The following is a 26012-nucleotide window of genomic DNA, read 5'->3' as shown; positions in this document are numbered from 1 at the left end:
ATTAGGGCTAGCCCACAGACCAATAGCACTCCTGCAAGGCCGCCCCTAGGATTACGCATCCCCGTCCAGACCGAGACACAGGCACTGAAAAATGGGGCCTAATCGCTAACTACATCCGGTTAATTTCATTTGATCCGATTGATCGACTGGACGGGTGGCTCGGCCACGGTCTGGGCCACAACGATCATGAGTGGCAGCGATGTGCGTTTGGATTGCCGCCCGGTGGACTCCGTGGCGGTGCGCTAGGCCCGCTGCAAGGTACCATCACCAATGCTTGCAGCAACGGTGCTCCACTGCCTGACGAGTCTACCCTCCGGATCGGTGTCTCCGGGGGGATCCCTCCCTGTGTCTCCATAGCAGATCATTCTAGCCCATGGGTCTTTTTCATATGCCCGGTGGTGCCTGATTACATTGATCGGCGCACTGCCTGCCAACCTGGTGGACTCCAGAAAACCTCTCAACAGGGTTTGGAGACTTGCATTAGTTAAGAAAATAAATTAATATGACGTTGTTGCTGTTTGTTCACACACACTGTTGAGTTTTGTCAGGCCGTTAGGTTCGGATGCTGTCCCAGCCCAATTCACAAGTTCTAGTCCTCTGGCCGTTAATGGGTAGCCTTGCCAGAAGCCTCAAACTTAATCTTTGATTTTCTAAGATTGAATTACTGTAGTTCATGGTGTACAGTTGACAAAAGAGCTTTGGAATTACTACGGTAATATTGGTGCTGTTATGGACTGCCCCTCGGGTCGCGGTCGGCTTTGGGATCACAGGGTGAGCTGGCCCTGAGCTGGCTCTGAGCTGCTCACTGAGCAATCTGATCGTTCAACCCGTTGCTCAACCCCCGAGCGTAACCATAAATTCGTACGAGCGTACGGCGCGACTCCCTTTACGTACACAGACAAGAAGTGGCTGGACGCCATGAATGGGGTCGGCAGCGCGCACGCCGTTTTCGATCCACTCGGCTTCGAGAGCTTCGACGAGAGCCACTCCATTCTTACCCCCGGTGGCACCCTAGTGGCCTACGGCAACAACATGGATTCGCTCGCTGACAAACCGCCTCGGGACCCGAAAGAGGCAGTGATAAAGCTGATGGCGCGGAACTCCGACTCACCGACGGGCAAGCGGGCTACTTTCTTCGGCCTCGCGCGCGACTCGCCAACGTATGCGAACGACGTCGCGATGCTTGTGGAGACGATGAAGAAGGAGGGGAACAAAGATCCGACCAAAAAAGGTTAGGCTATGGACGATGTCCGAACTGTTGGATCGCTTTGGATCAAAGTTAGCTCTTAGTAGCTCTCGCTTAGTACCGTGGGAAAGTCGATTTACTAGATACATGCCACCGAGGCGATACAGCATCCATGAATCTCTATGGCCGTCGCAGGCTGAAGCCTTTCATAATTGCATATGGATAGATATACGAGGTAATCAATGGCAACAGAGCTCGAGATAATCCAGCAGGTTGGCACGGAAGCGTTTATATTGCACTTAGGAACTGGATCGCTGGCAAATCTCTCTAGTGACGATGAAGTTAATAAGAGCTTCTGTAGTTCATCATTGCAGTCGGCAGGAATTTCTTCGTGCGCTCTTGTGGATCGTCAAATGGCCGCCTGAGGATTCTCTCGTGTCCGGCACCATCTGACGGATAGCCTCTCTATCTTCGGGAGAAGCAAAAGTAATGAAATATTGCCAAAGGTTAGTTCTGGATTGGATATTTTTAGAAACTGGGGTTGAGTGAATGCAACAGCTCTACAAGCCTTTACGAGCTTTTAAGATTAACACTAGTCCTTTGGTTTTTCAGTCCGAACATGGATTTACCCAAGGAGAGGCTGAGCAGCGTAAAACTGCGCCCATATGTTGACTTGTTCCGAAGGAACCAATCAGCTTAACCGACAACCGAAATTAAGGCTTAGCTGGGGCTTGGCTAAATCTTCATTATGTATCTACTGTTAGGCATGACGTCCACTCAGATATTCAAGCGTCTAATAGGTCAATTGCAGGTGGGGGCGGAGTTCATTCTGGGCGGGGGTGGCACGCCTAAAGAATACATACAACTCTCGTATTTAAGTAGGCAAAGCACCGCCTTTTCTCGGGAAAGTAAAGACAACAGAACAAAATTTCCATTTTTTGCAACAGTTTCAATATGCGTGGATTCCTGGCTGCAGTTAGCCTCTTGGCTACCGCGACCGCGGCGAAGAGCTCAATCTGCGCTGATGGCCTCTACATGATTGCTGCCAGAGGTTCTTTGGAGCCCGCGCAGGCTAAGCCAGGAGTCTTTCCCGCATACTCAGGCTCCGCTGGGTATGTGGCAGAGCTTATTGCAGATAAGATTGCGGGCTCCAAGATCGCAGGCGTGAAATACCCTGCAACGATGACGAATTACGTGAAGTCAGAGGGTGATGGGGCAGCTACTATGCTGCAGATGGCAAAGGAGTACCACGCATCTTGCCCAACTTCAAAAATGACCCTCATAGGGTACTCCCAGGTGAGTGACGAGAAGGTTATGCGGGTTGCTGATGAACACGATGACTCGGGGGTTGTTAGGGTGCTCAAATAGTCTCTGACGTCCTTTGCGGCGGCGTTGGTGGCTCGTTCAACCATGATGCACCGCTCTCACCAGAAATAGTCAAAGAGAATGGTAAGTGACCCTTTTGTTCTCGAATATTTGCCGAGGCTGACACGGATGCAGTTATTGCGGCAGTCCTGTTTGGGGATCCAACACACATTGCCAACACATCATACGATCGCGGGACCAGCATGCACGACGGAGTAAGTATTAATGTTCATCTGCACATTCTTTGGCTAACTCTTTTCAATTAGATATTCACACGATCGAATACCACCGTGTGCCAGCAGTATGATAACATCATGGCATCTTGGTGCGACAAGGGTGACAAGTACTGTGACTCTGGAAAAGGCCAAGACGCTCTAATGATCCATGAATCCTATCTTGGGATATACAACAGCACCATGGTCGACTACGTGGTTGGAAAATGGCAGAAGTCGACTACCACAGGCAATTCGACGGGCAGTTCGACGGGCAATTCGACAGGATCACCCACAAGCTCATCTGGCAGCACTCCAACTCCATCGACTGACATGGCTTCTGGGCTATCTTCAGCTCAGAGCTTTTTCCTGATCTGGCCTATGTTGTTGCTTTCTTGTGGACTCCTCTTTTAGACCCCGACATTAATACAAGAGCCTTGACATAAGGTTTACCTTTTGCTAGTCTTTCACTGCCAGTAGAGAAACGAGCAATTGTAGCATCCTTGTAATACGAGAAGGGAATTGGCCACCACCTGTGTAGTCGGAAGCTGGGTCTTGGTTGCGATTTATCAAATAGAGACTGTGAACCTGAATGGACGAAGATGTTGGTCCAAGTCCGAGAGCCTTAGAGGGCTGAAGGCAACCTGAGAAGAGGATCACAAAAGATGACCCGTCGGCATTCAAGTGGTGATCGGACAAGATAATGTCATCGGAGGCTTGATCTAGGCAATTCGATCTCGTCCAGGATGAACTACAACAGCAGCGGTTATCACATCATCGAAGAGATGATGGACTGTGCAGCTCTTAACCAATCCTGTCAGACACGCGGGGATCGGCCTTCCTGCGATTTCCGCGGAACGTTGTCTAACCCCTCGCACGACTGGACCTCGGGACGATCTACACTTTCAATTCCCTCAGTTTATCGCCCATGAGGCTTACACTACCGTCTCCTTTTCAAAATGGCCTATACACACCAGGACTCTCCGTCAGATGCAACTGACCCAACTACCCTCCCTCCGCTCCCGCTTCCTCCGGGCGTGTCATCCCGCTATGTCGACTGCACTACGTCGCACAGCCTCGTCTTTCACATTCTCGAATCCCTTCCCGACCTAAAGTCTTCAGGCGCAAAACCTAAACTCGTTCTTCTCTGCCATGGCTTTCCCGACCTTGCATACTCATGGCGGAAGATGCTCCCTCTTCTCTCGTCACAGGGCTACCATGCCGTCGCCTTCGACCAGAGAGGTTTTGGCCGGACGTTTTCACGAAAACCTCTCACGGAATCATCATTTAGCCCCCTCGCCTTGATTCGGGATACTGTTGCATTGGTTCAAGCGCTGGGATACACGTCTGTCTCCTGTGTAGTTGGGCATGACTTTGGCGCTGTCCCTGCCAGCCTATGTGCATTGGCAAGGCCTGACATGTTCCACTGCCTCGTTCTGATGTCTCATCCTTCAAAAGGCCCTCCTCAACTGCCATTCAACACATCTCCATCCTACGGTGAGCCTTCAGCTGCGCCCCCGCCTCCACCTCCTCCGATGGATGAGGCCCTAGCAGCTCTGCCCCGGCCCAGAAAGCCATACAAGTGGTACTACTGTGAGCCCTCTTCTAACGCAGAGATGACATATCCTGCCGGTGTACACCTCCACACTTTTCTGCGCGGCTACTTCCACCTCAAGTCCGCCGACTGGGACGGCAACCACCCTCACCGGTTGGAAGGGTGGACCTCCACCGAATTAGAGAAAATGCCCCGGTACTATGTCATGGATCTAGCAGACACAATGCGCCAGGCTGTTGCCCGGGACATGGAGGCAGAAGACCCACAAACAGTAGCCTCGCGCTCATCACGCTGGCTTCCAGACGCCGAGCTGGCAGTCTACGTCCAGGAGTACGGTCGTACGACGTTCCAAGGCGGACTGAATTGGTATAAGGTCCTAACGCAGCCGGAGATGGCGGCGGAAATGGAAGTGTGGTCTGGTATGAAGATACCTATTCCGACGGTCCTGATCTGCGGGAAGGGTGACTGGGGAACGTACCAAGTGCCCGGGGCGCTGGAGGCAATGGAGCAGGGGAAAAGTGTGGGACCGGGGCTGTATAAGGGCACGATATTACTGGACGGAGCTGGGCATTGGGTCAATCAGGAACAACCTGAGAGATGTGTTGAGGAGATTTCACGACTTATCAAAGAGGTTTCCCGTGGCTAGGATCATTTCGGCAGGGATTTCTTTTTGATTTTGACAATTGCCTGGTTACGCTTTGATGAAATTAGAAGGTACAGCAGTGAATCAAGTGTTCCGCAAGTCAACGCCGCCCTCGAACGCAGCACCACCGGCCTCGTTATCCAACTGCAAGCTCTGATCCAAGCCACACACGCGGAATAGCATCTGCGGCGTCAGCTCCTTATCCAGCCCCGGGAGACCATCACGCCTGAGCTTCTCCAAACCCTCACGCATAGCCACCAGCGCAGGCCCAATAGTAGCAAACGGGTAGATTATAATCCTGAACCCAATCTGGCGAGCCTCATCCGCCGAAATAGAAGGCGTAGACCCATGCTCCACCATATTAAGCAACAAAGGCCACGGCGCCAGATCCTTGACAGCCTGGCGCGCCATTTCGCGCGAGTCAATCCCCTCCAGGAAGCCGACATCTGCGCCTGCATCTCGCGCGGCGCGCAGCCGAGCCAGACTCTCTTCGTAGCCGTGCTTCTGCAGCGAGTCCGTACGCGCAATGATCACAATATCGCTGTCCAGTCGCTTGCGGGCTTGTACCGCGGCCCGGATCCGGGTCGTGTAGGTGTTTGTATCGACGAGTTGTTTGCCGGATAGATGGCCGCACCGCTTCGTCTGGACCTGGTCTTCGATGTGGAAGCCTGCCACGCCAGAGCGAGCATATTGTTCTGTCGTCCGCGCGACCATGATGGGCCCGCCGTACCCGGTATCTGCGTCGGAGATGAGTGGAGTCGCGGGGGATAGGTTCGCGATCATCTCGGCATTGGCGCGCATGTCGTTCAGCGTGCAGATGCCCAAGTCGGCCTGGCCGTGTACGGAGGCTGCTGTTCCTGCGCCGGTCTGGTGCTGTTAGTTTACTTGGTTTTGTTTTTTTTTTCACACGCCGTGCATACCATGTACAAGGCATCAAACCCCGCGGCCAGCGCCATCCGCGCCGACAGGCCATCATATACTCCCGGAGCGACAATGAATGCATTCGGGTCCTCCAAGGAGCGCCGGAGTTTGGTTGCTGCTGTTGCGAGAGGCATAATGGGTTACCAAAGCAGATGCAACAATTAATCGGCCGCGGGCTCCGAACGGGCCATTTTATATATGCCCTGCCAGTCCATGATGCCGTCTCTGCCGATACCGGAACATTTTGTTATGTCAGCTTACCACCTTCTCAAAGCGGCAACCAGCTGATGGCGACTCGGGAAATTCTCGGCCTTGCAGACCGCGGCCCAGCCCATAATAGGCGGGGTATAGAGGAAGTCCGTTTATTCCGATTCGGCACGGGCGGGTTGTGTTCACAGTTGCTGCAGGATTAACGTTACGGGTTTGGTTAGCCCGGCGTAGATCGACCTTAGTCAGCATTCGCTCCACTGGCCTGCTTGATCTGCGACTCTTCGACACCAACCATGATTTCGCGCATCCTCGTCTAGAATCACCCTCTCTTCGCCTGACTGATTCGACACAATCTCTCCCCCGACCCTGCTCTGATGGCTCGCTCCTCGGTGGTCCAAGAGTACGGAGCGCCCTCGACCCCGACGCTGAGCGTCGATCAAAAGGTCGCGCTCGACCGCGACAGCTACCAGGTGCCCCGGCCACAAGGCTATCGCGTATCATGGCACGCCAACCCAGCCGTGGAGCTGCACCACTTCGGCCAGTCGCACCCGATGAAGCCCTGGCGGCTGACCCTCACGAAGCAGCTGGTGATGGCATACGGGATGCACCATGCGATGGACCTGTACATGGCGCGCGCGGCCACATCCGAAGAGATGGCCGAGTTCCACGACGCAGACTACATCGAGTTCTTGCGGCAGGTGATCCCCGGCGACGTAGACCGGCCCGAGCAGAGCGATAACGTGGTGCGCTTTAATTTTGGCGACGACTGCCCCGTCTTCGACGGGCTGTACAACTACTGCTCGCTATACGCCGGCGGGACCGTGGACGCCGCGCGCAAGCTGTGCAATAACCAGTCCGAGATTGCAATCAACTGGTCCGGCGGCCTGCACCACGCCAAGAAAAGCGAGGCCAGCGGGTTCTGCTACGTAAACGACATCGTCCTGGGCACCCTGCAGCTGCTGCGCCACCACCCGCGCGTGATGTACATCGACATCGACGTGCACCACGGCGACGGCGTCGAGCAGGCCTTCTGGTCAACGGACCGTGTGCTCACGGTTTCGTTTCACAAATACGACAAGGACAACTTCTTCCCCGGCACGGGCGCCCTCGAAGACACGGGCCCCTCGCACCCGCTGAACCCAGGCGCCCACCACGCTATCAACGTCCCCCTCAACGACGGCATCGACGACGAGTCCTACATCCAGCTCTACCACGACGTCATCGGCGCCTGCGTCGACACCTACCGCCCCGGCGCCATCGTCCTCCAATGCGGCGCCGACAGTCTCGGCTGCGACCGGCTAGGCTGTTTCAACCTCAACGTGCGCGCCCACGGCGCCTGCGTCGCCTTCACCAAGACCTTCGGCCTGCCTCTCCTCGTGGTAGGAGGAGGCGGCTACACGCCGCGCAACGTCTCCCGCGCCTGGGCGCACGAAACCTCCATCCTCATCGACGCAGACCAGAACCTCGACCCCACGATCCCGGAAACCGTCGCATTCCGCAACCACTTTGGCCCCGACTACTCGCTCTTCCCACCGCTGTCGGAGCTGCGCAAGCTCGAGAACAAGAATCCTCGGCCCTACCTCCAGAACCTGGTCGAGGCCGTCCATGAGCAGCTCCGCTATATCCAGGGTGCGCCCAGCGTGCAGATGGGATTTATCCCGCCGGATATCTTGGGCCTGCGCGAGGATACCGAGAAGGAGATCGAGGAGCAGACGGCTGCTATGGAAGAGGAGCGCGAGGAACGAGAGGGCGGGGGCTCGGCTGCCATGGCAGCCGAGGTGGCTGCGGCTGATTTGCAGGGTATGGATATGGGCTCGGCTGGTGCTATTCCCCGTATGAATCGTCGGCGGGAGCTGGAGCGCGGAGCTGGCTACAGGGGCGAGCTGTATTCATAACCCCCCTCTTTTCTCTGTCATTGGGATTGGTTTAGGGGTGTGTCGAAGGCGTTCACGGGATTGATTCACCACTGGCGTTTTTGTTTTCTGGGCGGACTTGGTTTTATTACTGGGAGTTTCAGGCCTGCGCGAGATATCCTTGAAGAAAGAGTTCTGTACAGTTATACCATCTCTACAAAAGAAAGGAAGAGAGAGATAGAAAGGAAGTCATCAAAATGAATGAAAGAACACTTCAGTATCATTTTACTGTATAGAAGATCAAATGCAATTGCAACTAACCACAAAAACCAAGTCTATCGCTGTAGAAACCCCCATTCCATCCCACCTCTGATAGCTCCATGCCGCCCTCGCTGTGTCTTTGTCGTATTATCGAGTTTGAAAAGAAAGAAAAAAAAAAAAACTCATGTCTGCTCCCCAACTGCTCTTTTTTTGACTGCTTTCTTTGTTTGAAGACTACATACCATGCACGGTGCAAATCCAATTCAATCCAATCAACCACATCCTCACGACTTTCTGGAATCGCACACACGCAGGCAGAGATAGCGCAATTGGTAAGACAAGACGACGGAGCATTTAGAATGTGTTCAGGGGATTTTCGTATTTCGTATTTCGGTCTCCGATCTTAATGAGGTCGGGTTTTTCTCTTTGTAAATAGTATTAAATCGGGTATCCAGCAATGGGGCGTGGCGTCGTGGTCGGGAGCGCTGTGTTGAACTCGAATTATGGTGGGAGAAATTTTGATGCTGGGCAGTCTGCGCAGGTTGACTTTCGTTGTGGCGGGCTGACTGTGTGTTTTTTTTTTTGGATATGCTTTGAACAACTCGGCATCAAAGGCAAGAAACAAAGGATGCAGAAAGCAGGAGAAACCACGAGGACTGCTGGAAACAGATCGAGCTCCACGCCTCCCTCATTGCTCCTTCGCGTCCACGAATTTCTGCGCGGTTTCTGTATCTACCCGTACCATATTGGCATTTTCTGGTCCAGGTCCAGAAGAGGACGCTGCGGAAGAGTCTGCCGCTGCGGTACTAGCGGCGGGGTTCTGGGAGGGCGCCTGGTTCGAAGTGTCCGAATGCTGGGGTTGATGTGGCGGGATTTGGGACTGAGATTCTGCTTTCTGACCAGGGACGATGGGGGCGATGGATAGGATCTGCTTTGCGGCAAGCTGGGGGTCATGCGAGGCACTGCGACGTGTTGTTTAGACTCATATTCCATTTAATTCCCAGAAGAGAAATACTCACACGTCCGCATTGATAATCCAGTCGAGGTCTTCATCTCCTTCATCTCGGCCGCCGGGTCCGCCTTGCACAGCACGGAACAGTCGAGGTTGCCAGTCGACACCCTCGTCGGCGCGTTTCGCTGCCTCGTCTCGTTGCTGGTCTTCGATCTTGGTCTTTTCATCCGTTGCGAGTTCGTGGTTCCGCGCAACGATCGCCTTGACGGTGGGCTTCCATAGCTGTTGTGATTCCCTCTCGGCCTGCTCTTCAACTGGGCGAACCTGAGGCTTGGTATGCCTGGCATGTGCTCCATCGAATAGAACCTCTTTCTGGTGTGTCTGTTTTGTATTTGTTAGTAGTTGACACTAAAGTCACCCCAAGAATGAAACGGACCAGGCAGTTCTTCAGATGCATCTCCCCATTCCACATTCCCGATAGCTCGTATAGAACCTCTCCGGTCTTCTCGTTCTTGATCGTGCCTCCGAGGGCATTGTAGGTACCGGAGAAGTAGCCCTTGGTCTTGAACTCGATATCGGCGACCAAGTTATGCTCTGGACACCGCACGTAGCTATGATCACCGAGCTCATACTTCATCTTTCCGAACAGGATTCCGCGGGCGTACATATTGGGTTGAGTCAGGATACTAGGAACCCGTGAGTCAGTCCGCTGCCACAAGAATCCAGACCGGCATCAAAACGTACTATTTCTCACCCATCTCTTTATCCTGCCCGCGGTTCAGCAGCCGCAAAATGGCGATTCCCTCCATCAGACTGGCGGCCGAGTTGCCCAGGAACTTACTGCGGGGCTTCAGCGTGCCGTCGATGCGGATGTTGTGCTCGGGGGCCATGAAGAAGTAGCTCGACTTGGGCGGGTGGTGCGAGGTCTGCTCGGCGATGTAGTATCCGCGCGTGCCATCCTGGTAGTCCCAGTAGCAGGTAAACGTCTCCCCGAGAATGGGGTTGAGTGGTTTCTTCACTCCTCTGTATAGCGGGGGATCAGATTGCTAGTCCAGAACAACGGGCGGATGACGTACGGAGGCTTGATGTGCCATCCACTCAGGTAAAACTTGACGACCGAGACGAAGCGCTCGACGGGGTCATCGATCGTGGACATGGGGAGGAGGGTTTCGGGGTGTGCCATGAAGCTGTTTTCAAGAGGTCAGTTGGGGTGCCCCGCCTCACGGTAACTCCGATCAGGCTGCGTACTTGGTGATCCGCTCGAGCATGGACCGGGGCTCGAGGATGAAGGTGGGCAGAACCACACGGCTCAGGTCGGCGCCCGGTCGCAGCTGCGAGATGATGTGGGAGAGGACTAGGCCGTCAGTCCTGGAGTCGTAGTGGGGGGGTGTTGCCGGCAAACTTACCATTTCCCTGTTCGGGCTCGACGATCTCGTCCTCGCCGCTGGCGGGAGAGTCCTCCCTGGAGGATCTGCCTGGAGGATGAGACGGGGTGTCAGTTTGCATGGTTATGGTGGTGAGTTGGTGGAAAGCGAAGAAGTGTTGAGGCAGGGCGGGAGATGATGACATGGGCAGTACAACTTACTGTTCATCGAAGAACGGCGAAGATGCGGAACCGGCATATTGAGTGGCTGACAACCAAGGCTACAGCATTCAAGGAGGGAAAGAGAGTGGTAAGTAAGGGAGGGAGAGGGAGAGTCTAGAAGAAGAAGAGGAAGAGGAAGAAGCCGGCGAAAACAAGGCAGACCAGTCAGGTGTGGTAGGGAGCCCTAGCCTTAGTGTAAACCCAGTGACGTCTACAACGACGAACGAACCAGGTATACCGACGCTCTTCCTTCTCACCACCGTCGGTCTTTTCTCCTATGACTACTGATTTAGAATTGTTTTCTCCCAACAAATGATCGTCAATGAGGGGCACGGCTTGGCGAGTTACTAGTGGGGGACGACCATCTCGCATCCCTCGGGCCCTCTTCTATCGCAACCGTGCAATGAGCGGGACATCGCCATGGGTAATTTCCTTCACAAAATCCATATCCGGCCGATAGAGCATAACATGGAAGTGCTCGACAGCATGTACCGACTTCAGCGACCGCCAGTTCTTGAACCAGATGACCTGCGCCGGCGGCACGCGGGAGCAGAACGTACGCTGGACATACGCCTCGATCGCGGCGCGCGCGCTGGGCGTCAAATCATCCGTGGCCGGGTCGTCTTCCAGCTCGAACTTGGTCCAGACCACCAGGTGGATGATGTCCGTTTCGACGCCGTACGGCCAGTCGTTGTACAGAATGCAAATGTCCTCTAGTAGTAAAAAGATGAGTTCTCAGCGGTGGGGTTCTGATTCGTGTGTCCGCGGAGAACCAATCGGCATGGTATATTTACCGTTCAACTCAAAGGGTTGACCTTTCGGCGCCAGGTTGCTGCCGTCGCCCCAGTGCAGCCGCTCCTGCACCACGAACCGCATCACGGACGAGTACTCGGTTTTCAGCTGCGCCATGTACGCCAGGTACCGGCGCAGCTCGCTCGGGACGCGCTGGAATCGATCGATGCGGTTGGTTCCTGCGGTCCCATCCCGTCGTCAGTATGTCTCTCCTCTTGGGACGGTCGGTGCCCGAAGCTGCCCCCCAACTCACGGATGATCTCCCGCACCAGGTCCCAATCCTGCCGCGTGTAGTCTTTGTCAAGCGTCGACAGACATCGGATGCTCTTGGCTGGTAGGTCGCGTAGATAGCTAGGACACTCGGCGGTCCATTCCGAAGGGGGCACGTTGACTTGCCAGTATGGAATCGTGTGGCGCTCGTGTAGTAGAACCTGACCCGTGGTGGCGGCGTCGGCCGTCTTCTCGTCCAGGCTGGCTAAGGTCGCTGCCGGGGTCGACGCCCCGATCGTGCCTGACATGATCTGCCAGAGACAGAAGTCGGCGAAGATGAGGCTGAGTTGATAACTAAGAAACAGAAGGATTCACTGATTAATCCTCGGCCCGCACCCCCGGCGCTGATCCACCGGGGACTACGTAACTATGCAGGGATATAAATACATTTGAACACGATGGCTTTCTGATAATTGTAGCCTGCACTACGGGACTGACAGTCTCTGGATCTGCGGCGCATCGGCGGTAATGACCTGGACACCCGCCGCCGCCAGCTCCTCCTTAGTCTTGTCCCATCCGGCCGGCACCACGCACCGGGTCGCCTCCTCGACGATCCAACTGCGAAAGCCAGCCTTGACCGCGTCGATGGCCGTGTATTTAACACAGTAATCCCCCGCCAGCCCAACAACAAACACATCGGTCACGCCCCGAGTCCTGAGCGCAGCGGCCAGATCCTCATTGACCGACTTGGCCGTGATGGCCGGATCCAAATTCCCAAAATTATCCGCAAAGGCCGAGTACATCTCGACCTGCGCGTGCTGGCCCTTGTGCACGAAGCGATCGACCTTGTCGATGTCAATCTCGGGGATCATCTCCGCGCCGGGAGTGCCGACGACGCAATGCACGGGCCAGAGCTGCTGCTGTTTTGTCTCGGCTTCTTTGCCGGGCGCCGGGTTGTGCATTGTGATAAACGACTCGAAGGGCTTGTTGTTGGGCGCGGGGTGGTTGGGCGCGAAGGAGATGTGGTCGGGCGGGTGGAAGTCCTGTGTTGCGACGCGTGCCACGAACCCTGGTTGTGCGAGGAGTGAGTTGATCAGGGGTGCGATGGCCCGGCCTTCTTGTACGGCAAGAGACCCGTTCTTTTTCGGGGGAGGCAAGAGGCTTTGGATCAGCTCGGCCGGATCATGCTGGTGGTAGCTTCGTCGCACTCACGGGCGGGCAGAAGTCTTCCTGCATGTCTACGACAATCAGCGCCGGCACAAAGCTTGTGCCGTCGGAGGAAGCTGTAGTCATAGTGAGATGTGGTGGGCAGTTGGGACTGCGTAGAGGGAGGAAGATGGAGCTGCCCGTCGAAGGTCAATCGAAGTATGAGGGCGTGACTAAGCACACGGACACACACCCCAAAACTCGATTGTTCGTTCTTTTCTTCTCCTTCCAGGGCTACGGCCCCGACTGATCAACTCCCTCACTGAAGGTATGTTGCTCTCCCGTGTTTGCTTTCCTGCCTATCATGATGATTTTATTATTGGAGCTGTCTGAGCCTCGCAATGCGGACAACCTCACTTATACGCTTTTCATCTATCTGAACCCATCCCATCCCGTTGCCTGATTGTCATCCACTGTCCAGCCAGGAATGAGTGCTAATTGCTCGCAACAGCTACCAACCGCAGATTGTAAACCCACTCTCATCGATTGTTGCGCAGTCCAACTTCTAGACCATCTGTTCTTCTCTCTTAGCCCTCCCTGTCTTCTCTATCTCCAATCTACCTAGTCTCTATTTCCTCTTTCCTCCCACCATGGCAACCAACACTCCCCCACCACCACCACCTCCTCCTCCAGAACACACCCAAGCTTCCCCCGACGCCGCCATGGCCGAAGAACCCACAGAGCCCACCACCGTCGCAGCGGCCGCAACAACAGCAGCAGCAGCAGCGGCCGCAAGCACAAAAACAACACCACCACCCACGCCCTCCCCCCTTCCTACAAGCTTAAATTCTGCACGGTCTGCGCATCGAACAACAACCGCTCAATGGAAGCCCACCTACGCCTCTCAACAGCAACAGCCGGCTTCCCCGTGATATCCTTCGGAACCGGCTCCCTGGTCCGGCTGCCCGGCCCATCAATCACCCAAGCAAACGTGTACAGCTTCAACACCACCTCCTACGACCACATGTACGAAGAACTGCGCGGCAAAGACGAGCGGCTGTACCGCAGCAACGGCATCCTGACCATGCTCGACCGCAACCGCAACCTGAAATGGGGGCCCGAGCGCTTCCAGGACTGGGTGCCGGGTCTGCCGCGGACGGAGCATGTCGAGAAGGGGGATAAGGGTGCCATCGGCACGGAGGGCGGCGTCGTTGATGTGATTATTACTTGCGAGGAGCGATGCTGGGATGCGGTGGTGGATGATCTCATGAACAAGGGGTCGCCGCTGAACCGGCCGGTGCATGTCTTTAATGTTGATATCAGGGACAATCATGAAGAGGCCCTGCTGGGAGGGAAGGCGATTCTGGATCTGGCGGATCGGTTGAATGAGGCAGCTGCTACGGAGAGGAGTGTGAATGGGACGGCTGGGTGGGAGAACGGGTCTGGTGCCGCGAGGCAGGGCTTTGATGAGAAGGTTCCTGAGATTCTGGCGGAGTGGCAGGAGAAATATCCGCATCTGCCTGCTCTGTGGACGCTGGCTTGGTTGTGAGTTGAATATGACAGGCGGTGACTCCGACTGCTGTGGATAGTTAATCCAAGAGCCCCGAATAATAAATATGAATTTACGTGACATCTATCAACCAGAAAAGGATTCGTATAATCGTAGCAAATGTACACAGGGGTATCACCAAGAATAAATATCAGACCAACGCCGAGGACAAGAACACGGATGTCGTATTGGCCCTAATCATGAAGGACTGCAAGAAATCACTCACTTCTCCTGCTTGATCTCTTCTTTGACCTTCTCATCTGGAAGCAAAAGATCCCGCCTCTCCCGATACCACTTCTCAAGACAAGCCCTTCGCTGCGCCTGCGTCATACTCTCCACGACGAGCGCAAACTCCGTCGCATCCGCGTACCCAAGCCGGCGCGCCATGCTGCAGAACTGGCGGCGCACCACGTCCGGAGGAGGATGATACCGAAACCGGAACCGCTGGTCGTCTGTTCCTGGTCCTCCAAAGCTCAAATCCGCAGCAGGACTCTCGGCAAATGGATCCAAGTCGTCGTCGTCGTCACCACCAGTATCTTGAGATGGCTGGAAGACCTGGCAGTCCGCGGTCGGGTCGTCGGATGCCAGCTGGGCGCGGCGGCTGAGTCGTTCTTCGACGCGCGAGGAGCCGATGACTTCGTTGTTGAGGTGGGTGTATTCCACGCCTGCGCCGGCGAGGATGGCTTGGATGGGGTCGTGTTTGTGAGGACTGCTTTTGGCCGGTGGATTTGTGGAAGGCCGTTCGCGCTTCACTGCGTTCTTATCGTCGCCGCAGATCTCAGCAGCAAGCTGGCTCATTGCCTCGTCTTCGGTTTTAGGAGTGGCCTCGCCGTTTTCGCGAGTGTCTTCCTCTTCGACCTCGATGTCCATGACCTGCACGCCGGCGCGGCTCTCGGCGACGTTGGTCTTATTGACGATGTCGCGGAGAACGACGCCGTCGTTGTGATATCCGAACATGTTGTCCAGACCGAAGATCTCGCCTTTCTGGTCTTTCTTCTCCTGGACGCCTTTGAAATAGCGCCGCTCAGAGCTGGCATTATACCCGATGTTGGCCTGCTGCTGCTTGTAGATCTGCCGCGCGTAGACGATTTCCTCGATGGTGCCTGCGGAGATGAGCCGGAAGACCTCGACATCGCGCGATTGTCCAATGCGATAAGCGCGGTCCTGAGCCTGGAGGTCGTGCGCCGGGTTCCAGTTCGGATCGACCACGACCACTTTGTTGGCGGAAGTGATGTTCAGTCCAACACCGCCGGCTTGGGTAGAGATGAGAAAGACAAACTGGCGTGAGTCCGAATTAAACTCGTCGACGACTCCCGCACGATCCTCGTAGCTCATCGATCCGTCCAGGTAGCTGACGTTATAGCTGGTATGATGGAATAGGACCTGCAGCATCTTCAGGAGCCGGACACTGTGTGAGAAGACGAGGACTTTATCGCCATTCGAATGCCACCATTTCAAAAGCTTCCGCAGAACCTTCCACTTACCGCAGAACTCTGGGTTTGCGTAGTTGATGATTGAATCTCGGCTGCGATACAGCTTCTCCCACTCTCGAGGCAGCGCGAGCTGGAGCATATCCTTGTCTTTCTCCTGTTTTTCCCGGGAATCGTTTCCCTGCGGGATGAGAACGGCTAAATGGTTGCTTAGATGTCGCAGCACGGTCATCGCCGGGAAGACGTACGACTGCCACGGCACGTCTCTGCCAGGGATGATACGGTAGCAGCACCAGCCAGCCTTCTTCCCCGATCCACAACCGCACCTCTCTGAGGACTGCTTGATGTATTGGACAATGTCACTCTCCAGAAATGTCTCATAGGCTTCCGCCTGTGTCTCGGTCAGAGGACAGAAGACGACCCGGTCACTCTTCTTGGGCAGCTGATCGGCAATCAAGGTCTTCATCCGACGCAGAAAGAATTGAGGCAGGAGATTCTCGACGAGCTTCTTGGCTGTCTTGCGGGCCCTGCTGAGTTCGCTCTGGGTTGCCTCGTGCGACTGTCCAATCTTGAGCGGAGTGGCAATCTGCGTGGTCCAGGTGGTGACAGGGCCAAGGACGCCGGGATTCGTCCAGTTTAGTAGCGTCCACAGCTCCTCGTACCGGTTCTGGATCGCCGTGCCAGTCAGTCCAATTCGACAGAGAGCGTTGATTTCATTCATCGCCTGGGTCGTCCCGGATTTTCGTTCTTTGATCTTATGGCATTCGTCGGCGATAACGCAGTCCCACTCAACCATGTTGACCGCATCTTTGTTGTTCATATAAGTCGTGTAGGTAGTGATCAAGATCTCCAATCTCCCCGATCTTGCAGCGTGCAAAGCCAGTTCCTTGTTGTCGCCGTGATACGCATCGACCTGCCACCACCCCCAACGAGCAAACTCCGCCCGCCAGTTCGGGATCAGGCTTCCCGGGCATACGATCAGGGTGCGCGGATACCAAGCATTGTTCGCGGATCTGCGCATCTTGCGCATCCTCTTCGCGTCCCGCTCATCTCCGGTCTTGCCGTATGCTGCTGTCAGGAAAGCGATGACTTGAATGGTCTTTCCAAGACCCATGTCATCGCCCAAAACGCCGCCCTTTTGGTAGACAAACAACTCGTGCAAAAAGGCAACTCCTTCCACTTGATACTGGCGCAGCCACTGCGCAATCGGTGCCGGTATCAGTCCTAGGGAGTAGGGTAGTGTAATGTCCTTATACTCTCGGCTCGGGGGCTGATCTCGGAACGCCGGTCTCTCCAGGAGGTGCTCCAGACGTTCATCGTCAGAGAAGTCGATATCAGTGTAACTTGGCGGTAACTTCAACCCGGATTCCTGAAGATGCTCTCTTTTGCGATCAAACTGCACGCGACGGCGCTGCAAATAGTTCGGGAGCGTGTGCTCCATCAGCTCATCCTCCGACGGAACCGCGCCATACTCTTTCTGAGTCCGCTTGGCCCGTGGTTTGCTTCGCTCCTGCTTGGGGACCCGGCCCACAATCACATCTTCTTCTCGCTTGACCTTGGCTTTGCGGGTTGAGGCGAGACTCTGCTTGCGTTTGAGGGACTTGCGTTCCTTGAACTTCTTGTACGCCGACGCGCCATCGTTGAAGTCGGACTCATCGCTGTCTTCGAGTAGTCTGGTCAAGGGACCGGTTTTGTCGGTTTCAGACTTTACAGGTGTTGGTTGTGCGTTGTTTGCCGTAGTAGATTTCCTGTCTATAAGAAGAGCATGAGCTTCGCGTCGAACGCGTGGGGGGACATAGTCATACTGCCAGAATCGAGGTAGCGCGTCACCTCCAGATCATCAGAGCCCGAGTCGATGGAGATGACCTCGGCATTCCCAACTCCGTCACTTCCCATGGCATATTGGTCTGCGAGTGGCGTTGGGTGGGAGGAAGCTGGAGAGGTGGAAGGGCGAGGATAAGAGCGATAAGGTCAGGCAGGTCTGGTCACTTCCGCCTCCGATCTTTTTTTGCTCCTACCACGACCACCAAGACCCAGAGCCACATCGCTGGTCTCTCAATTGACTTACCAAACTCGGTATTCAATTGTTCGTCTCCACTCTTTCCTCCCTCCATTATGTTTGAGTTTGTTGGAAGCTGACTTTTGGACTGCGCAGAAACCTGGTCACGATCCCCCGACTCTACATTGTACCTTGAGAACACCGCAAATTCTCTCAAAATGCCTCTCGATACCTCTACAACCTACCCCCTTACCCGGCTGCGCCTGGACGGCCGCCGGTGGAACGAGCTACGTCTGCTGCAAGCCCAGATCTCGACCAACCCCGCCAGCTCCGGCTCGTCATATCTGTCGATGGGCAACACCGCAATCATGTGTTCCGTCCACGGGCCCGCGGAGGGCCGACGAGGCGAAGGATCAGGCCAGGCAGGAAGTGCTGGCGCTATGGTGGATGTGGAAGTGAACATTGCCGGGTTCGCCAGCGTGGACCGCAAGAGACGCGCAGGAGGAAGCGGCGGGTATGTCTTGTTCCTCTTTTTCCTCACGCCGGCCGCATGGCTACAGATACTAACTGACGCCTGCCAGACAATCATCGCGAATTGCTACGACCCTCCGCTCCGCCTTCCAGTCCCATCTACACACCTACCTCTACCCGCACAGCACAATCAGCATCCACGTGCACGTCCTCTCGGCGGACGGCTCGTTACTAGCTGCTGCGATCAACGCCTGTACGCTGGCTCTCGTGGACGCCGGTATTCCCATGCCCGGCCTGATGTGCGGCTGCACGGCTGGCATGAGCGGCAGCGCATCGACGCCGCGCGACCCGCGCAACGAAGAGCTCGATCCGCTACTGGATCTGTCGCTCCCCGAAGAGCAGGAGCTGCCATCGCTGACGGTCGGGACTACGACGGCGGTGCCGGTGGGAGAGAATCATATGGACGAGGAGGAGGGCGAGATGAAGGTATCGGTGCTGAATATGGACTCCCGGCTGCATGTCACATACATCGAGACGATGCTGGCGGTGGGCATGGACGGGTGCAAGCAGATCCGTGAGCTGCTGGAGGGAGTGATCAAGTCCAGTCGATAGGTAGTCTGTCACGATAATAATAATAACGACCATGATGATTCTGTTGGACCTGCCAAGAACGATAATCTGCTCAATTGCGCGCGCACTAAGGCCGTTCGGGCAAAATCTGCTCACCATGACTGCCATCCCAATCGTATTCTTTCCATCCATTGCTCCTCGTCCTCCTGGTTGTTTTGATTCTCGGTGTTCTGCCGCATTAATATAAAACTCGCTCGACAAGCCGGATCCGGATGCGTGGATCGCATTTACCGAGTTATCGCCCACACCAATAATCTACCACCATGGACATGAATACCATGACAATGGACATGGCGAGCACATCCACTGCATCTGCGGCCATGAGCACGGCTTCCTCGGGCATGTCGGGCATGTCTGGAATGGGAGGCATGGATATGGACATGGGGTCCTCCGGCTGCCAGGTCTCCGTCAGTTCCCACAATAACCACAACAAACTCTTTACAGACAGAAGGATGTGATAGCTAACAGCCTCTCAGATGCTGTGGAACTGGGATACCATCGACGCATGTATGTTCTTGTCCTCTGCTTTCCCGTCCGATGCACATCAGATTTATCCGTAGATGGACGAACACTAACACCATGGATTGACTAGGCTTCCTCTCCACATCCTGGCACATCCGCTCGCGCGGTATGTTCGCCGGCTCCTGCATCGGCGTGATCTGTCTCGTGCTGTGTCTGGAGTTCCTGCGCCGCGTGGGCCGCGAGTACGACGCCTTCATCGTTCAGCGCGCACGGCTGCGAGCGCTGTATCTGTCAGCGCCCTCGGCCGACCCTCTCATTCAACAGGGTGGTGGTGCTGCTATCTCCGAGCGTGGGCAGGAAAGAGACTCCAAAGTGGTTACTGCCAGCTGCTGCGAGAGCCATGGTAATAATACTTATGCGCACCACGGCCATGATCCGTCTTCCTCGTCCGATGATATCAAGGATGATATTACCACCTCGGCACCAATTCAGCACCGCCCTCCTCCTACTCAGACTACAGCACCGTGTGCGCATTGCAACACTCCCCGCGGGCCACCCATCCCCATCTCCAGAGCCACCGCCAATGGATTGCCAAGTCCCTGGGCAGTCGGCCCATTCCGGCCCTCGCTGGTTGAGCAATTAGTGCGCGCCCTGCTACACATGCTGCAGTTCGCCGTCGCGTACTTCGTCATGCTGCTGGCGATGTACTTCAACGGGTACATTATCATCTGCATCTTCATTGGGGCGTTTCTCGGCTCGTTTATCTTTTCGTGGGAGCCCGTGTCGTTGTCGAAAGAGTATGTGTTTTTTTTTTTCCTCCGGTCTTTTGGTGTCAATTGTGGATTGAGTGATTTTGTGGTTTCAATGCTAATCATGTTGTGAGATAGGAATGATGCAACGACTGTTACGAAATGCTGTGGGTAGAGCCTTGGTTATGAAACTGCATATTTACGGGTTGTGTTTTTTGGGTCCAGCGTCTTAGATTATTGATTCCATGAATGACAAGCAGGGACTTTGCCCTCTCTATCTGTTCTTTTGTTCGACGCATGCATACATGGAATGGTTTCTCTGCATAAAACGAACAATTGCGCCGCACATAAGTCTACCATTGGATTACAATTGCTACAACTGCGCTTCCATGACGTTGCGGGCAGAGGGGTAACAAGAAGATGAGATCATCGAGCCTCACAAACCAACCAGCGGCGCACGGCCACCGACGACAGGCTAGAACAAACAAACCTGGAAGCGAGACCGAGTTGGCCCGATGTTTGGCATCCAGCGCGGGGCACCCCCACCTTGTGTTTTCCGAGTGGCAACAAGAGAACATGTTGTTCATTGTTACTACGAATTGAAAAGGTGATTTTATGAAGAGTCCGAGGTTATCCGGTAGACAGTCTAGATTGATTCACTACGCCCGAGGCGAGAACATAGAGAGAGGGAGGAAGTAAGAGAAATTCTTCCTCCCCCTAAACTAGACTAGAGCACAACACGAGCCCGCCCACCTGAACCAGCGAAGCAATGGCTCAGACTGTCTGCGCGAATTCAAAAACAACCCCAACCAACCACGTTTCACTACATTTGCGAGAGTAGATTCCTGGGAAGAAGCTTACGCCTCACCGCAGTTGACGATGGTGGGCTTGACGGACGAGCGGACGGAGCCGGAGGCGCTGCCGAGAGCCTCAATCTCCTTGACGACCTTCATGGACTCGTCATCGGCGACCTCACCGAAGACGACGTGCTTGCCATCCAGCCACGAGGTGACCACGGTGGTGATGAAGAACTGGGAGCCGTTGCTGAGAGCGGGGTTAGAATGACAGGACAACCCAAAAAAAAAAGAGCAAATCAAACTTACGTGTTGGGACCAGCGTTGGCCATGGACAGCAGACCGGGCTTGGTGTGCTTGAGCTTGAAGTTCTCATCGGGGAACTTCTCGCCGTAGATGGAGCGACCACCGGTGCCCTATTAGGAACAAAGGACGTCAGTATCGAGAAAGATAGATAGTAAAGAGGAAAAAAAAGAGAAAAAACTCACGTTGTGGCGGGTGAAGTCACCACCCTGCAGCATGAACTGAGGGATGACGCGGTGGAAGCCGGAGCCCTTGTAGCCCTGGCCCTCGGGCAGCTTGCAGAGCTCACGGAAGTTCTTGGCGGTCTTGGGGACTTCATCCTCGAAGAGGTTGAAGTTGATGCGGCCCGTCTTGGCTGGTGAAGGGGTCAGCGGGGTACATTCGCATTGGATGCCATGAAGATGAGTGATGGAAAGAAAAGGGTCATCAAGGGAATCCAGGACAGGAATTGGATGGACTGGAGATGAAGCATTGCGAGGGAGAAGGGGGAAGGGGATTGAGTGCGTGCGTGTGCAGGCAATGCTGGGTGTTTGGGATGGAGGGGCAGCTTCAGCTTGGGCCCTCCCACCTTTTGGCCCACGACGCAAACTAAATCAAGGGAAAGAAAGGAAACATAAGATACATACCGGCGCTGGAGCCGACAGGGGCGTACTGGACCTCGAAGAAAGCCTTGGTGGTCATGATTGCGGTACTAGAGAAGGATCTGGTAGAGTAAAGAGAGGAAAGTGAAGAAGAAGAGAAGAAGGAAGAGGGTGGTGGGGTAGGCCTGAGTCGGGCGAACATTGTTGCTGAGGGGCACGGATTAACTATCGTGCCGGGGGGGTTAGCGGGTCCGGTAGACGAGAGGGACGGGAAGTGTAGTGGGTGCCTGAGGCAGATACCAGACAGCTCCAGGGGATGATCAATCCGGGTGGCTGTCTGCTGGTGGCACTGGCACGCGCATAGATCACGGCACTAGGCACTGCTGTAGGAAGCTCATCAACAGGTCACACTTACAGAGAATAAATAATACAAGGGGTGAATGCGGATGGAGACAAGAAACAACAGAGGGAAAAAAACGAAGCTCAACGCGAAAAGCCCCGGGAGCTGCGGCGCTTATGTAAGGGGCTATTTTTCCACTCCCTGAAAGTGTCCTAGGCTCTGACAACCTGGAGACCCTCTTAGAGGCAGAGACTACGATTCAATACAATGTTCAGTCCAGACTTATTAAAAATCAAGAGTATATTCCATGCGCACTGCCGTGTTTGTCACGATGTAAGCAAGAACCGACGACGCCTAGATGCGGTCGAGGAGGTAGTTATAAAAAAAGTAAACACAACCAGAGAAAAATGTGAGAAAGAAGAATAAAATACAAAAATATATCAAGGAATCAAAAAGAATCACCATGAATGCCATGCGTTTCAGGACTTCATTTCAGCATTGTCCGCTCGTTGCCCATCGATGAGAGAAAGAGAAAGAGAGAGAGAGAGACGCTCAGAAGCAAACACCACACCAGGGAAACAGATTATAGATCAGATGGGGAAAAAGAATTTTATGAACAGTGTGGAGGAAGAGGAGGAAAGAAGTAGAGGAGAGGCATGAGACAGACTCATTTTCAGTTGTGTCCCGATGCATGCAAGCAAGTATAGCAGCAGCTCGTGTCGTATATGTGAGTAAAAGAGATAGATCATCGGAAGTCCTCGTCATCATATCCATTTGCAGTGGCGTCAAGACGATGCACAAGCTCCTTGGTCTGGCGCGCGATCTCAAATGCAATGGGCGGCAGCTTGTTAATGGTACCTGGGCCCTCAGCCGCAGTTCCGTCCAGTCGAGTGCGGCACTCATCCAAGACCTGAATGATGGGTTCGGCGCGCTCCTGCAGAGCTTTGTCGCCGCTGCGCTCGTGAACCAGGTGCTCGGTGGAGGAGATGACGTTGGCGACAACGTCGGAAATGGCAGAGACGTGGGTCTGCACGGTGGTCAGACCGTCCTCGGCGCGGATGCTGGCGACTAGGGACTGGATGGATTGAACGAGACCGTCGGTTTGGTCTTCGACATATAGCTGAAACAAAACAAGTCAGTCATTTGGTTGACACGATATTTAGAATGATCTCACCTTGAGTTCTTGAACTTCATGGTCCTCCTGCGCGGCGCCATAACCATTGATAATACCGTTCTGCACAGAGGAGATATGGCTGTGGTCGGGGGGACTCATAGCACTGTACTCAGAGCCATTGCTGTACCGTCTTTGGCTGGCAGTAGTTTCGAAGTAGCCTTGGCCATTCATCTGTGCCACCTCGGCCTCATCATCCTCCAGCTCGTCGGCAGACGATGCCTGGATCTTCACCGCGCGGATCAACTCCACGATAGCAATAGCCAGATGCGAAGCTGCTGCATCGAGCAACGACACAGGCGACAAGCCGCTGGAGCTGGCGAAGTTGCGGGCTGCGGTGATCATGTTGTTCGTCGTGGTAGCCACGCGGTTCTTGGCTCTGATGCGCAGGGCAGCACTTCCGTCCACGGGGAGCGGGCCTTGGTCCACGTCCTGGAGCATGTGGCGGACGGCCACAATGACGAGCTTGATCTGGTGGACCACCACGCGCGATTCCTCGAACCGAGCGACGCGGAGCAGCTCATCCACGGACATCTGGAACTTGGTGACATGAACATCTCTGATCAATCCATCCACCTGTACCAATTCATGCTCCTTGACGATCAGGCTGGCGTCAGGGCGGGAGTCAGCGATACCACCAGACGTGGCGCGGACATGCCGTAGCTGCGCCTTCGCTTTGGCGTAGCGGTGCTTCCACTCATTGACCTCGTCCTCGAGCCGATGGACCTGGCCGGACAACTGTTCTTCATGCTCCCAAGTAGTATGGCTCTGCTCAGAGAGCGTTTTCATTTCCATGAGGAAGGTGGACGCTTGCTGTCGGACTTCTTCCGTGACGTTGCGTTGGTGTTGCAGCTCGGCTTGCAGGCTGTCGTGTTTGATCTCAAGGTCTGCGTACCGGGTTGCCAACGCCGCATCCTCGACGCCTCGAGCGGCATCTTCGATCTGGCTGCGAAGGTCACGCTCCATGACATCGTGCTCGGTGCGGACGCGTTCGAGTTCCAGTTGGAGCGAGCTATTCCGGTCCTCGGCCTTGGCCATCTTGGTCTCCAGTTCCAGACGCAGTTCATCCCACTCTTCACGTTCTTTGCTCGCCTCAGATTGCGAAGCATCCTGCGACCGGGCCAGTTCCTCGTCCTTGGTACGAACCATCTCTTCCAATTTATCAATCTTCTCCTGCAATGCCGAAACCTGGGCCTGGCTATCCACCAGAAGCCTTCTTTCACTTTCGCCAAGCGTGGCGGTCGTGCCCCGTCTGCTGAGAACCGCATCCAACGCAAAGGCATCACTCCGAGCATCATCATCATCATCGTCCATGCCCATATCGTCACTGTCTTCGACCATAGTGCTTTTATTCGGAACCATCGTATTGCTTTGGAACGATCGCGGAAGTGGTCCATCGCCGCCTTGCGGGCCACCTAGAGAGCCAGACCGAGGCGGAAACGCACCCGGCGGTCCACCAGATGGATATCCCCTACCCATGCGTGAGGGGGGTCCTCGCGACTGTGAACGACGAGGGTCCGGAGGCATCCCTGGTCGGCCACGGAAGTTTTGGCCTGTGAAGTGTGGGAACCGGCGCTCCAGTTCACAGTACACGTCGGTGGCCAGATCGCGGAATCGCTGGTGCTGGAGTGACGCCAGCTTCTGGCGGGCCTGGTTGCGCTTTTCGTGGAACTCTTTGCGCGGAGGCAGGAAAGGAGGCACATCGGGCCTGGGCGGGCGGCCCGGCGGCGGCATGGCCTGCTGCCTCCGGACCAGTTCGTCGTAGACATCGGTACTGAGTTCGTGGAACTGGGTGGGTGACAAGCGGAGTAGCTTGTCTTTGGCTTTATTGGAGCGACCGAGTCCGCGGTCGTCGCGATACGAAGCATTCAGAAATCTCTTGAGGGCGGCATAGTGTTGGCCCAGAATCTCCTCCATCTGTCGATACCGTCTGGGATCGCGTTGACCGTCACCCAGCGTGCCCACGCTCGAACGTGCAGCTATCGAGCTGGGTGGTGATGGGTTTGCGCTGCCTGTGGGAGGCGGAACGATCGGGCTCAAGGGAGCGCTGGGAATGCCTTGGGATGTTGGGGGCGTGGCGAGATTGCCTCGAGCAGAGAAGGTTGGCGAAAACGGAGGCTCCGTCTTTTGGTATTGGTTGATCCCGGACCAGTCGCTGCCGTCGACGGAGACAGGCGACATGGCTCCCGAGTGACCATTCATCACCGTCCGCAGTGATATCCGGACACCTCGGTCCTCTCACTAGGGCTGTCGGAAGGGTTGTCCCACCGAATGCATCCACGTTATTTCACCACGCGAGTTCCCCGTGTCTCTTTCCTCCACTGGCCAGGATCGATCTGAAACGAGGGCGCGAGGGAGGGCCAGAGAATCGGTCGGGGGCCGTCGAAGGGGCCGGAAGGAGGGTTGGGAGGGAGTAAAGCGAGTGGGCAGATACTCTTCTTGTTTTCTGGTCTGTTCCCCCAAATAAATATCCAAAAGAGTGACGGACTAGACTGGTGAAGAGGACGGACGGGAGTTGTAGTGGAAGAAGAAAAGACTAGCAAAAGGGAGGAAAGTGTGGGTGAGATTATTATTCTTAGAAGCGTTAGTCTCGCCCTGACGGCCGGACCCGCTAAGACCTTCCATACATACAACCACGATGG

General features: G+C 55.1%; 13 protein-coding genes across 13 annotated transcripts; 7 read left to right on the top strand and 6 right to left on the bottom strand.

Moving 5' to 3' along the window:
• Positions 1-918: 918 nt before the first annotated feature.
• On the top strand, positions 919-1236 carry PFLUO_LOCUS6906 (uncharacterized protein; the record flags this gene model as incomplete). The annotated part of the gene is made up of 1 exon (XM_073784494.1): positions 919-1236. One exon carries the CDS (start codon positions 919-921, stop codon positions 1234-1236), a length of 318 nt encoding a protein of 105 aa, XP_073640944.1.
• A 904-nt stretch (positions 1237-2140) lies between these two features.
• On the top strand, positions 2141-3177 carry PFLUO_LOCUS6905 (uncharacterized protein; the record flags this gene model as incomplete). The annotated part of the gene is made up of 4 exons (XM_073784493.1): positions 2141-2482; positions 2542-2635; positions 2687-2766; positions 2818-3177. The coding sequence occupies 4 exons, from the start codon at positions 2141-2143 to the stop codon at positions 3175-3177; spliced, it is 876 nt and encodes a 291-aa protein (XP_073640943.1).
• Positions 3178-3722: 545 nt separating this feature from the next.
• On the top strand, positions 3723-4964 carry PFLUO_LOCUS6904 (uncharacterized protein; the record flags this gene model as incomplete). The annotated part of the gene is made up of 1 exon (XM_073784492.1): positions 3723-4964. The coding sequence occupies one exon, from the start codon at positions 3723-3725 to the stop codon at positions 4962-4964; it is 1242 nt and encodes a 413-aa protein (XP_073640942.1).
• An 81-nt stretch (positions 4965-5045) lies between these two features.
• On the bottom strand, positions 5046-6016 carry PFLUO_LOCUS6903 (uncharacterized protein; the record flags this gene model as incomplete). The annotated part of the gene is made up of 2 exons (XM_073784491.1): positions 5046-5828; positions 5882-6016. 2 exons carry the CDS (start codon positions 6014-6016, stop codon positions 5046-5048), a joined length of 918 nt encoding a protein of 305 aa, XP_073640941.1.
• A 450-nt stretch (positions 6017-6466) lies between these two features.
• PFLUO_LOCUS6902 (histone deacetylase) lies at positions 6467-7987 on the top strand (the record flags this gene model as incomplete). The annotated part of the gene is made up of 1 exon (XM_073784490.1): positions 6467-7987. The coding sequence occupies one exon, from the start codon at positions 6467-6469 to the stop codon at positions 7985-7987; it is 1521 nt and encodes a 506-aa protein (XP_073640940.1).
• Positions 7988-8894: 907 nt separating this feature from the next.
• PFLUO_LOCUS6901 (Oxysterol-binding protein OBPa) lies at positions 8895-10750 on the bottom strand (the record flags this gene model as incomplete). The annotated part of the gene is made up of 8 exons (XM_073784489.1): positions 8895-9168; positions 9226-9539; positions 9595-9844; positions 9903-10181; positions 10235-10345; positions 10407-10512; positions 10565-10633; positions 10744-10750. 8 exons carry the CDS (start codon positions 10748-10750, stop codon positions 8895-8897), a joined length of 1410 nt encoding a protein of 469 aa, XP_073640939.1.
• Positions 10751-11130: 380 nt separating this feature from the next.
• PFLUO_LOCUS6900 (uncharacterized protein) lies at positions 11131-13038 on the bottom strand (the record flags this gene model as incomplete). The annotated part of the gene is made up of 5 exons (XM_073784487.1): positions 11131-11456; positions 11538-11714; positions 11789-12099; positions 12244-12932; positions 12958-13038. 5 exons carry the CDS (start codon positions 13036-13038, stop codon positions 11131-11133), a joined length of 1584 nt encoding a protein of 527 aa, XP_073640938.1.
• A 736-nt stretch (positions 13039-13774) lies between these two features.
• PFLUO_LOCUS6899 (RNA polymerase II subunit A C-terminal domain phosphatase) lies at positions 13775-14440 on the top strand (the record flags this gene model as incomplete). The annotated part of the gene is made up of 1 exon (XM_073784486.1): positions 13775-14440. One exon carries the CDS (start codon positions 13775-13777, stop codon positions 14438-14440), a length of 666 nt encoding a protein of 221 aa, XP_073640937.1.
• A 222-nt stretch (positions 14441-14662) lies between these two features.
• Positions 14663-17766, bottom strand: PFLUO_LOCUS6898 (uncharacterized protein; the record flags this gene model as incomplete). Its single annotated transcript, XM_073784485.1, has 2 exons — positions 14663-17622; positions 17676-17766. 2 exons carry the CDS (start codon positions 17764-17766, stop codon positions 14663-14665), a joined length of 3051 nt encoding a protein of 1016 aa, XP_073640936.1.
• Positions 17767-18087: 321 nt separating this feature from the next.
• PFLUO_LOCUS6897 (Exosome non-catalytic core component) lies at positions 18088-18952 on the top strand (the record flags this gene model as incomplete). The annotated part of the gene is made up of 2 exons (XM_073784484.1): positions 18088-18383; positions 18451-18952. 2 exons carry the CDS (start codon positions 18088-18090, stop codon positions 18950-18952), a joined length of 798 nt encoding a protein of 265 aa, XP_073640935.1.
• Positions 18953-19233: 281 nt separating this feature from the next.
• Positions 19234-20356, top strand: PFLUO_LOCUS6896 (copper transporter complex subunit Ctr4; the record flags this gene model as incomplete). Its single annotated transcript, XM_073784483.1, has 4 exons — positions 19234-19377; positions 19447-19477; positions 19563-20229; positions 20320-20356. The coding sequence occupies 4 exons, from the start codon at positions 19234-19236 to the stop codon at positions 20354-20356; spliced, it is 879 nt and encodes a 292-aa protein (XP_073640934.1).
• A 682-nt stretch (positions 20357-21038) lies between these two features.
• Positions 21039-21959, bottom strand: PFLUO_LOCUS6895 (phosphatidylinositol transfer protein csr1; the record flags this gene model as incomplete). The annotated part of the gene is made up of 4 exons (XM_073784482.1): positions 21039-21225; positions 21285-21391; positions 21464-21633; positions 21905-21959. The coding sequence occupies 4 exons, from the start codon at positions 21957-21959 to the stop codon at positions 21039-21041; spliced, it is 519 nt and encodes a 172-aa protein (XP_073640933.1).
• A 985-nt stretch (positions 21960-22944) lies between these two features.
• Positions 22945-25551, bottom strand: PFLUO_LOCUS6894 (component of the polarisome; the record flags this gene model as incomplete). Its single annotated transcript, XM_073784481.1, has 2 exons — positions 22945-23319; positions 23374-25551. The coding sequence occupies 2 exons, from the start codon at positions 25549-25551 to the stop codon at positions 22945-22947; spliced, it is 2553 nt and encodes an 850-aa protein (XP_073640932.1).
• Positions 25552-26012: the final 461 nt, after the last annotated feature.

The sequence above is a fragment of the Penicillium psychrofluorescens genome, assembly GCF_964197705.1.
Source record: "Penicillium psychrofluorescens genome assembly, chromosome: 4".
In the NCBI taxonomy this organism is placed as follows: Eukaryota; Fungi; Ascomycota; class Eurotiomycetes; order Eurotiales; family Aspergillaceae; genus Penicillium; species Penicillium psychrofluorescens.
Note: the sequence above shows the minus strand (reverse complement) of the source record. Positions and strands in the feature narration are given on the sequence as shown.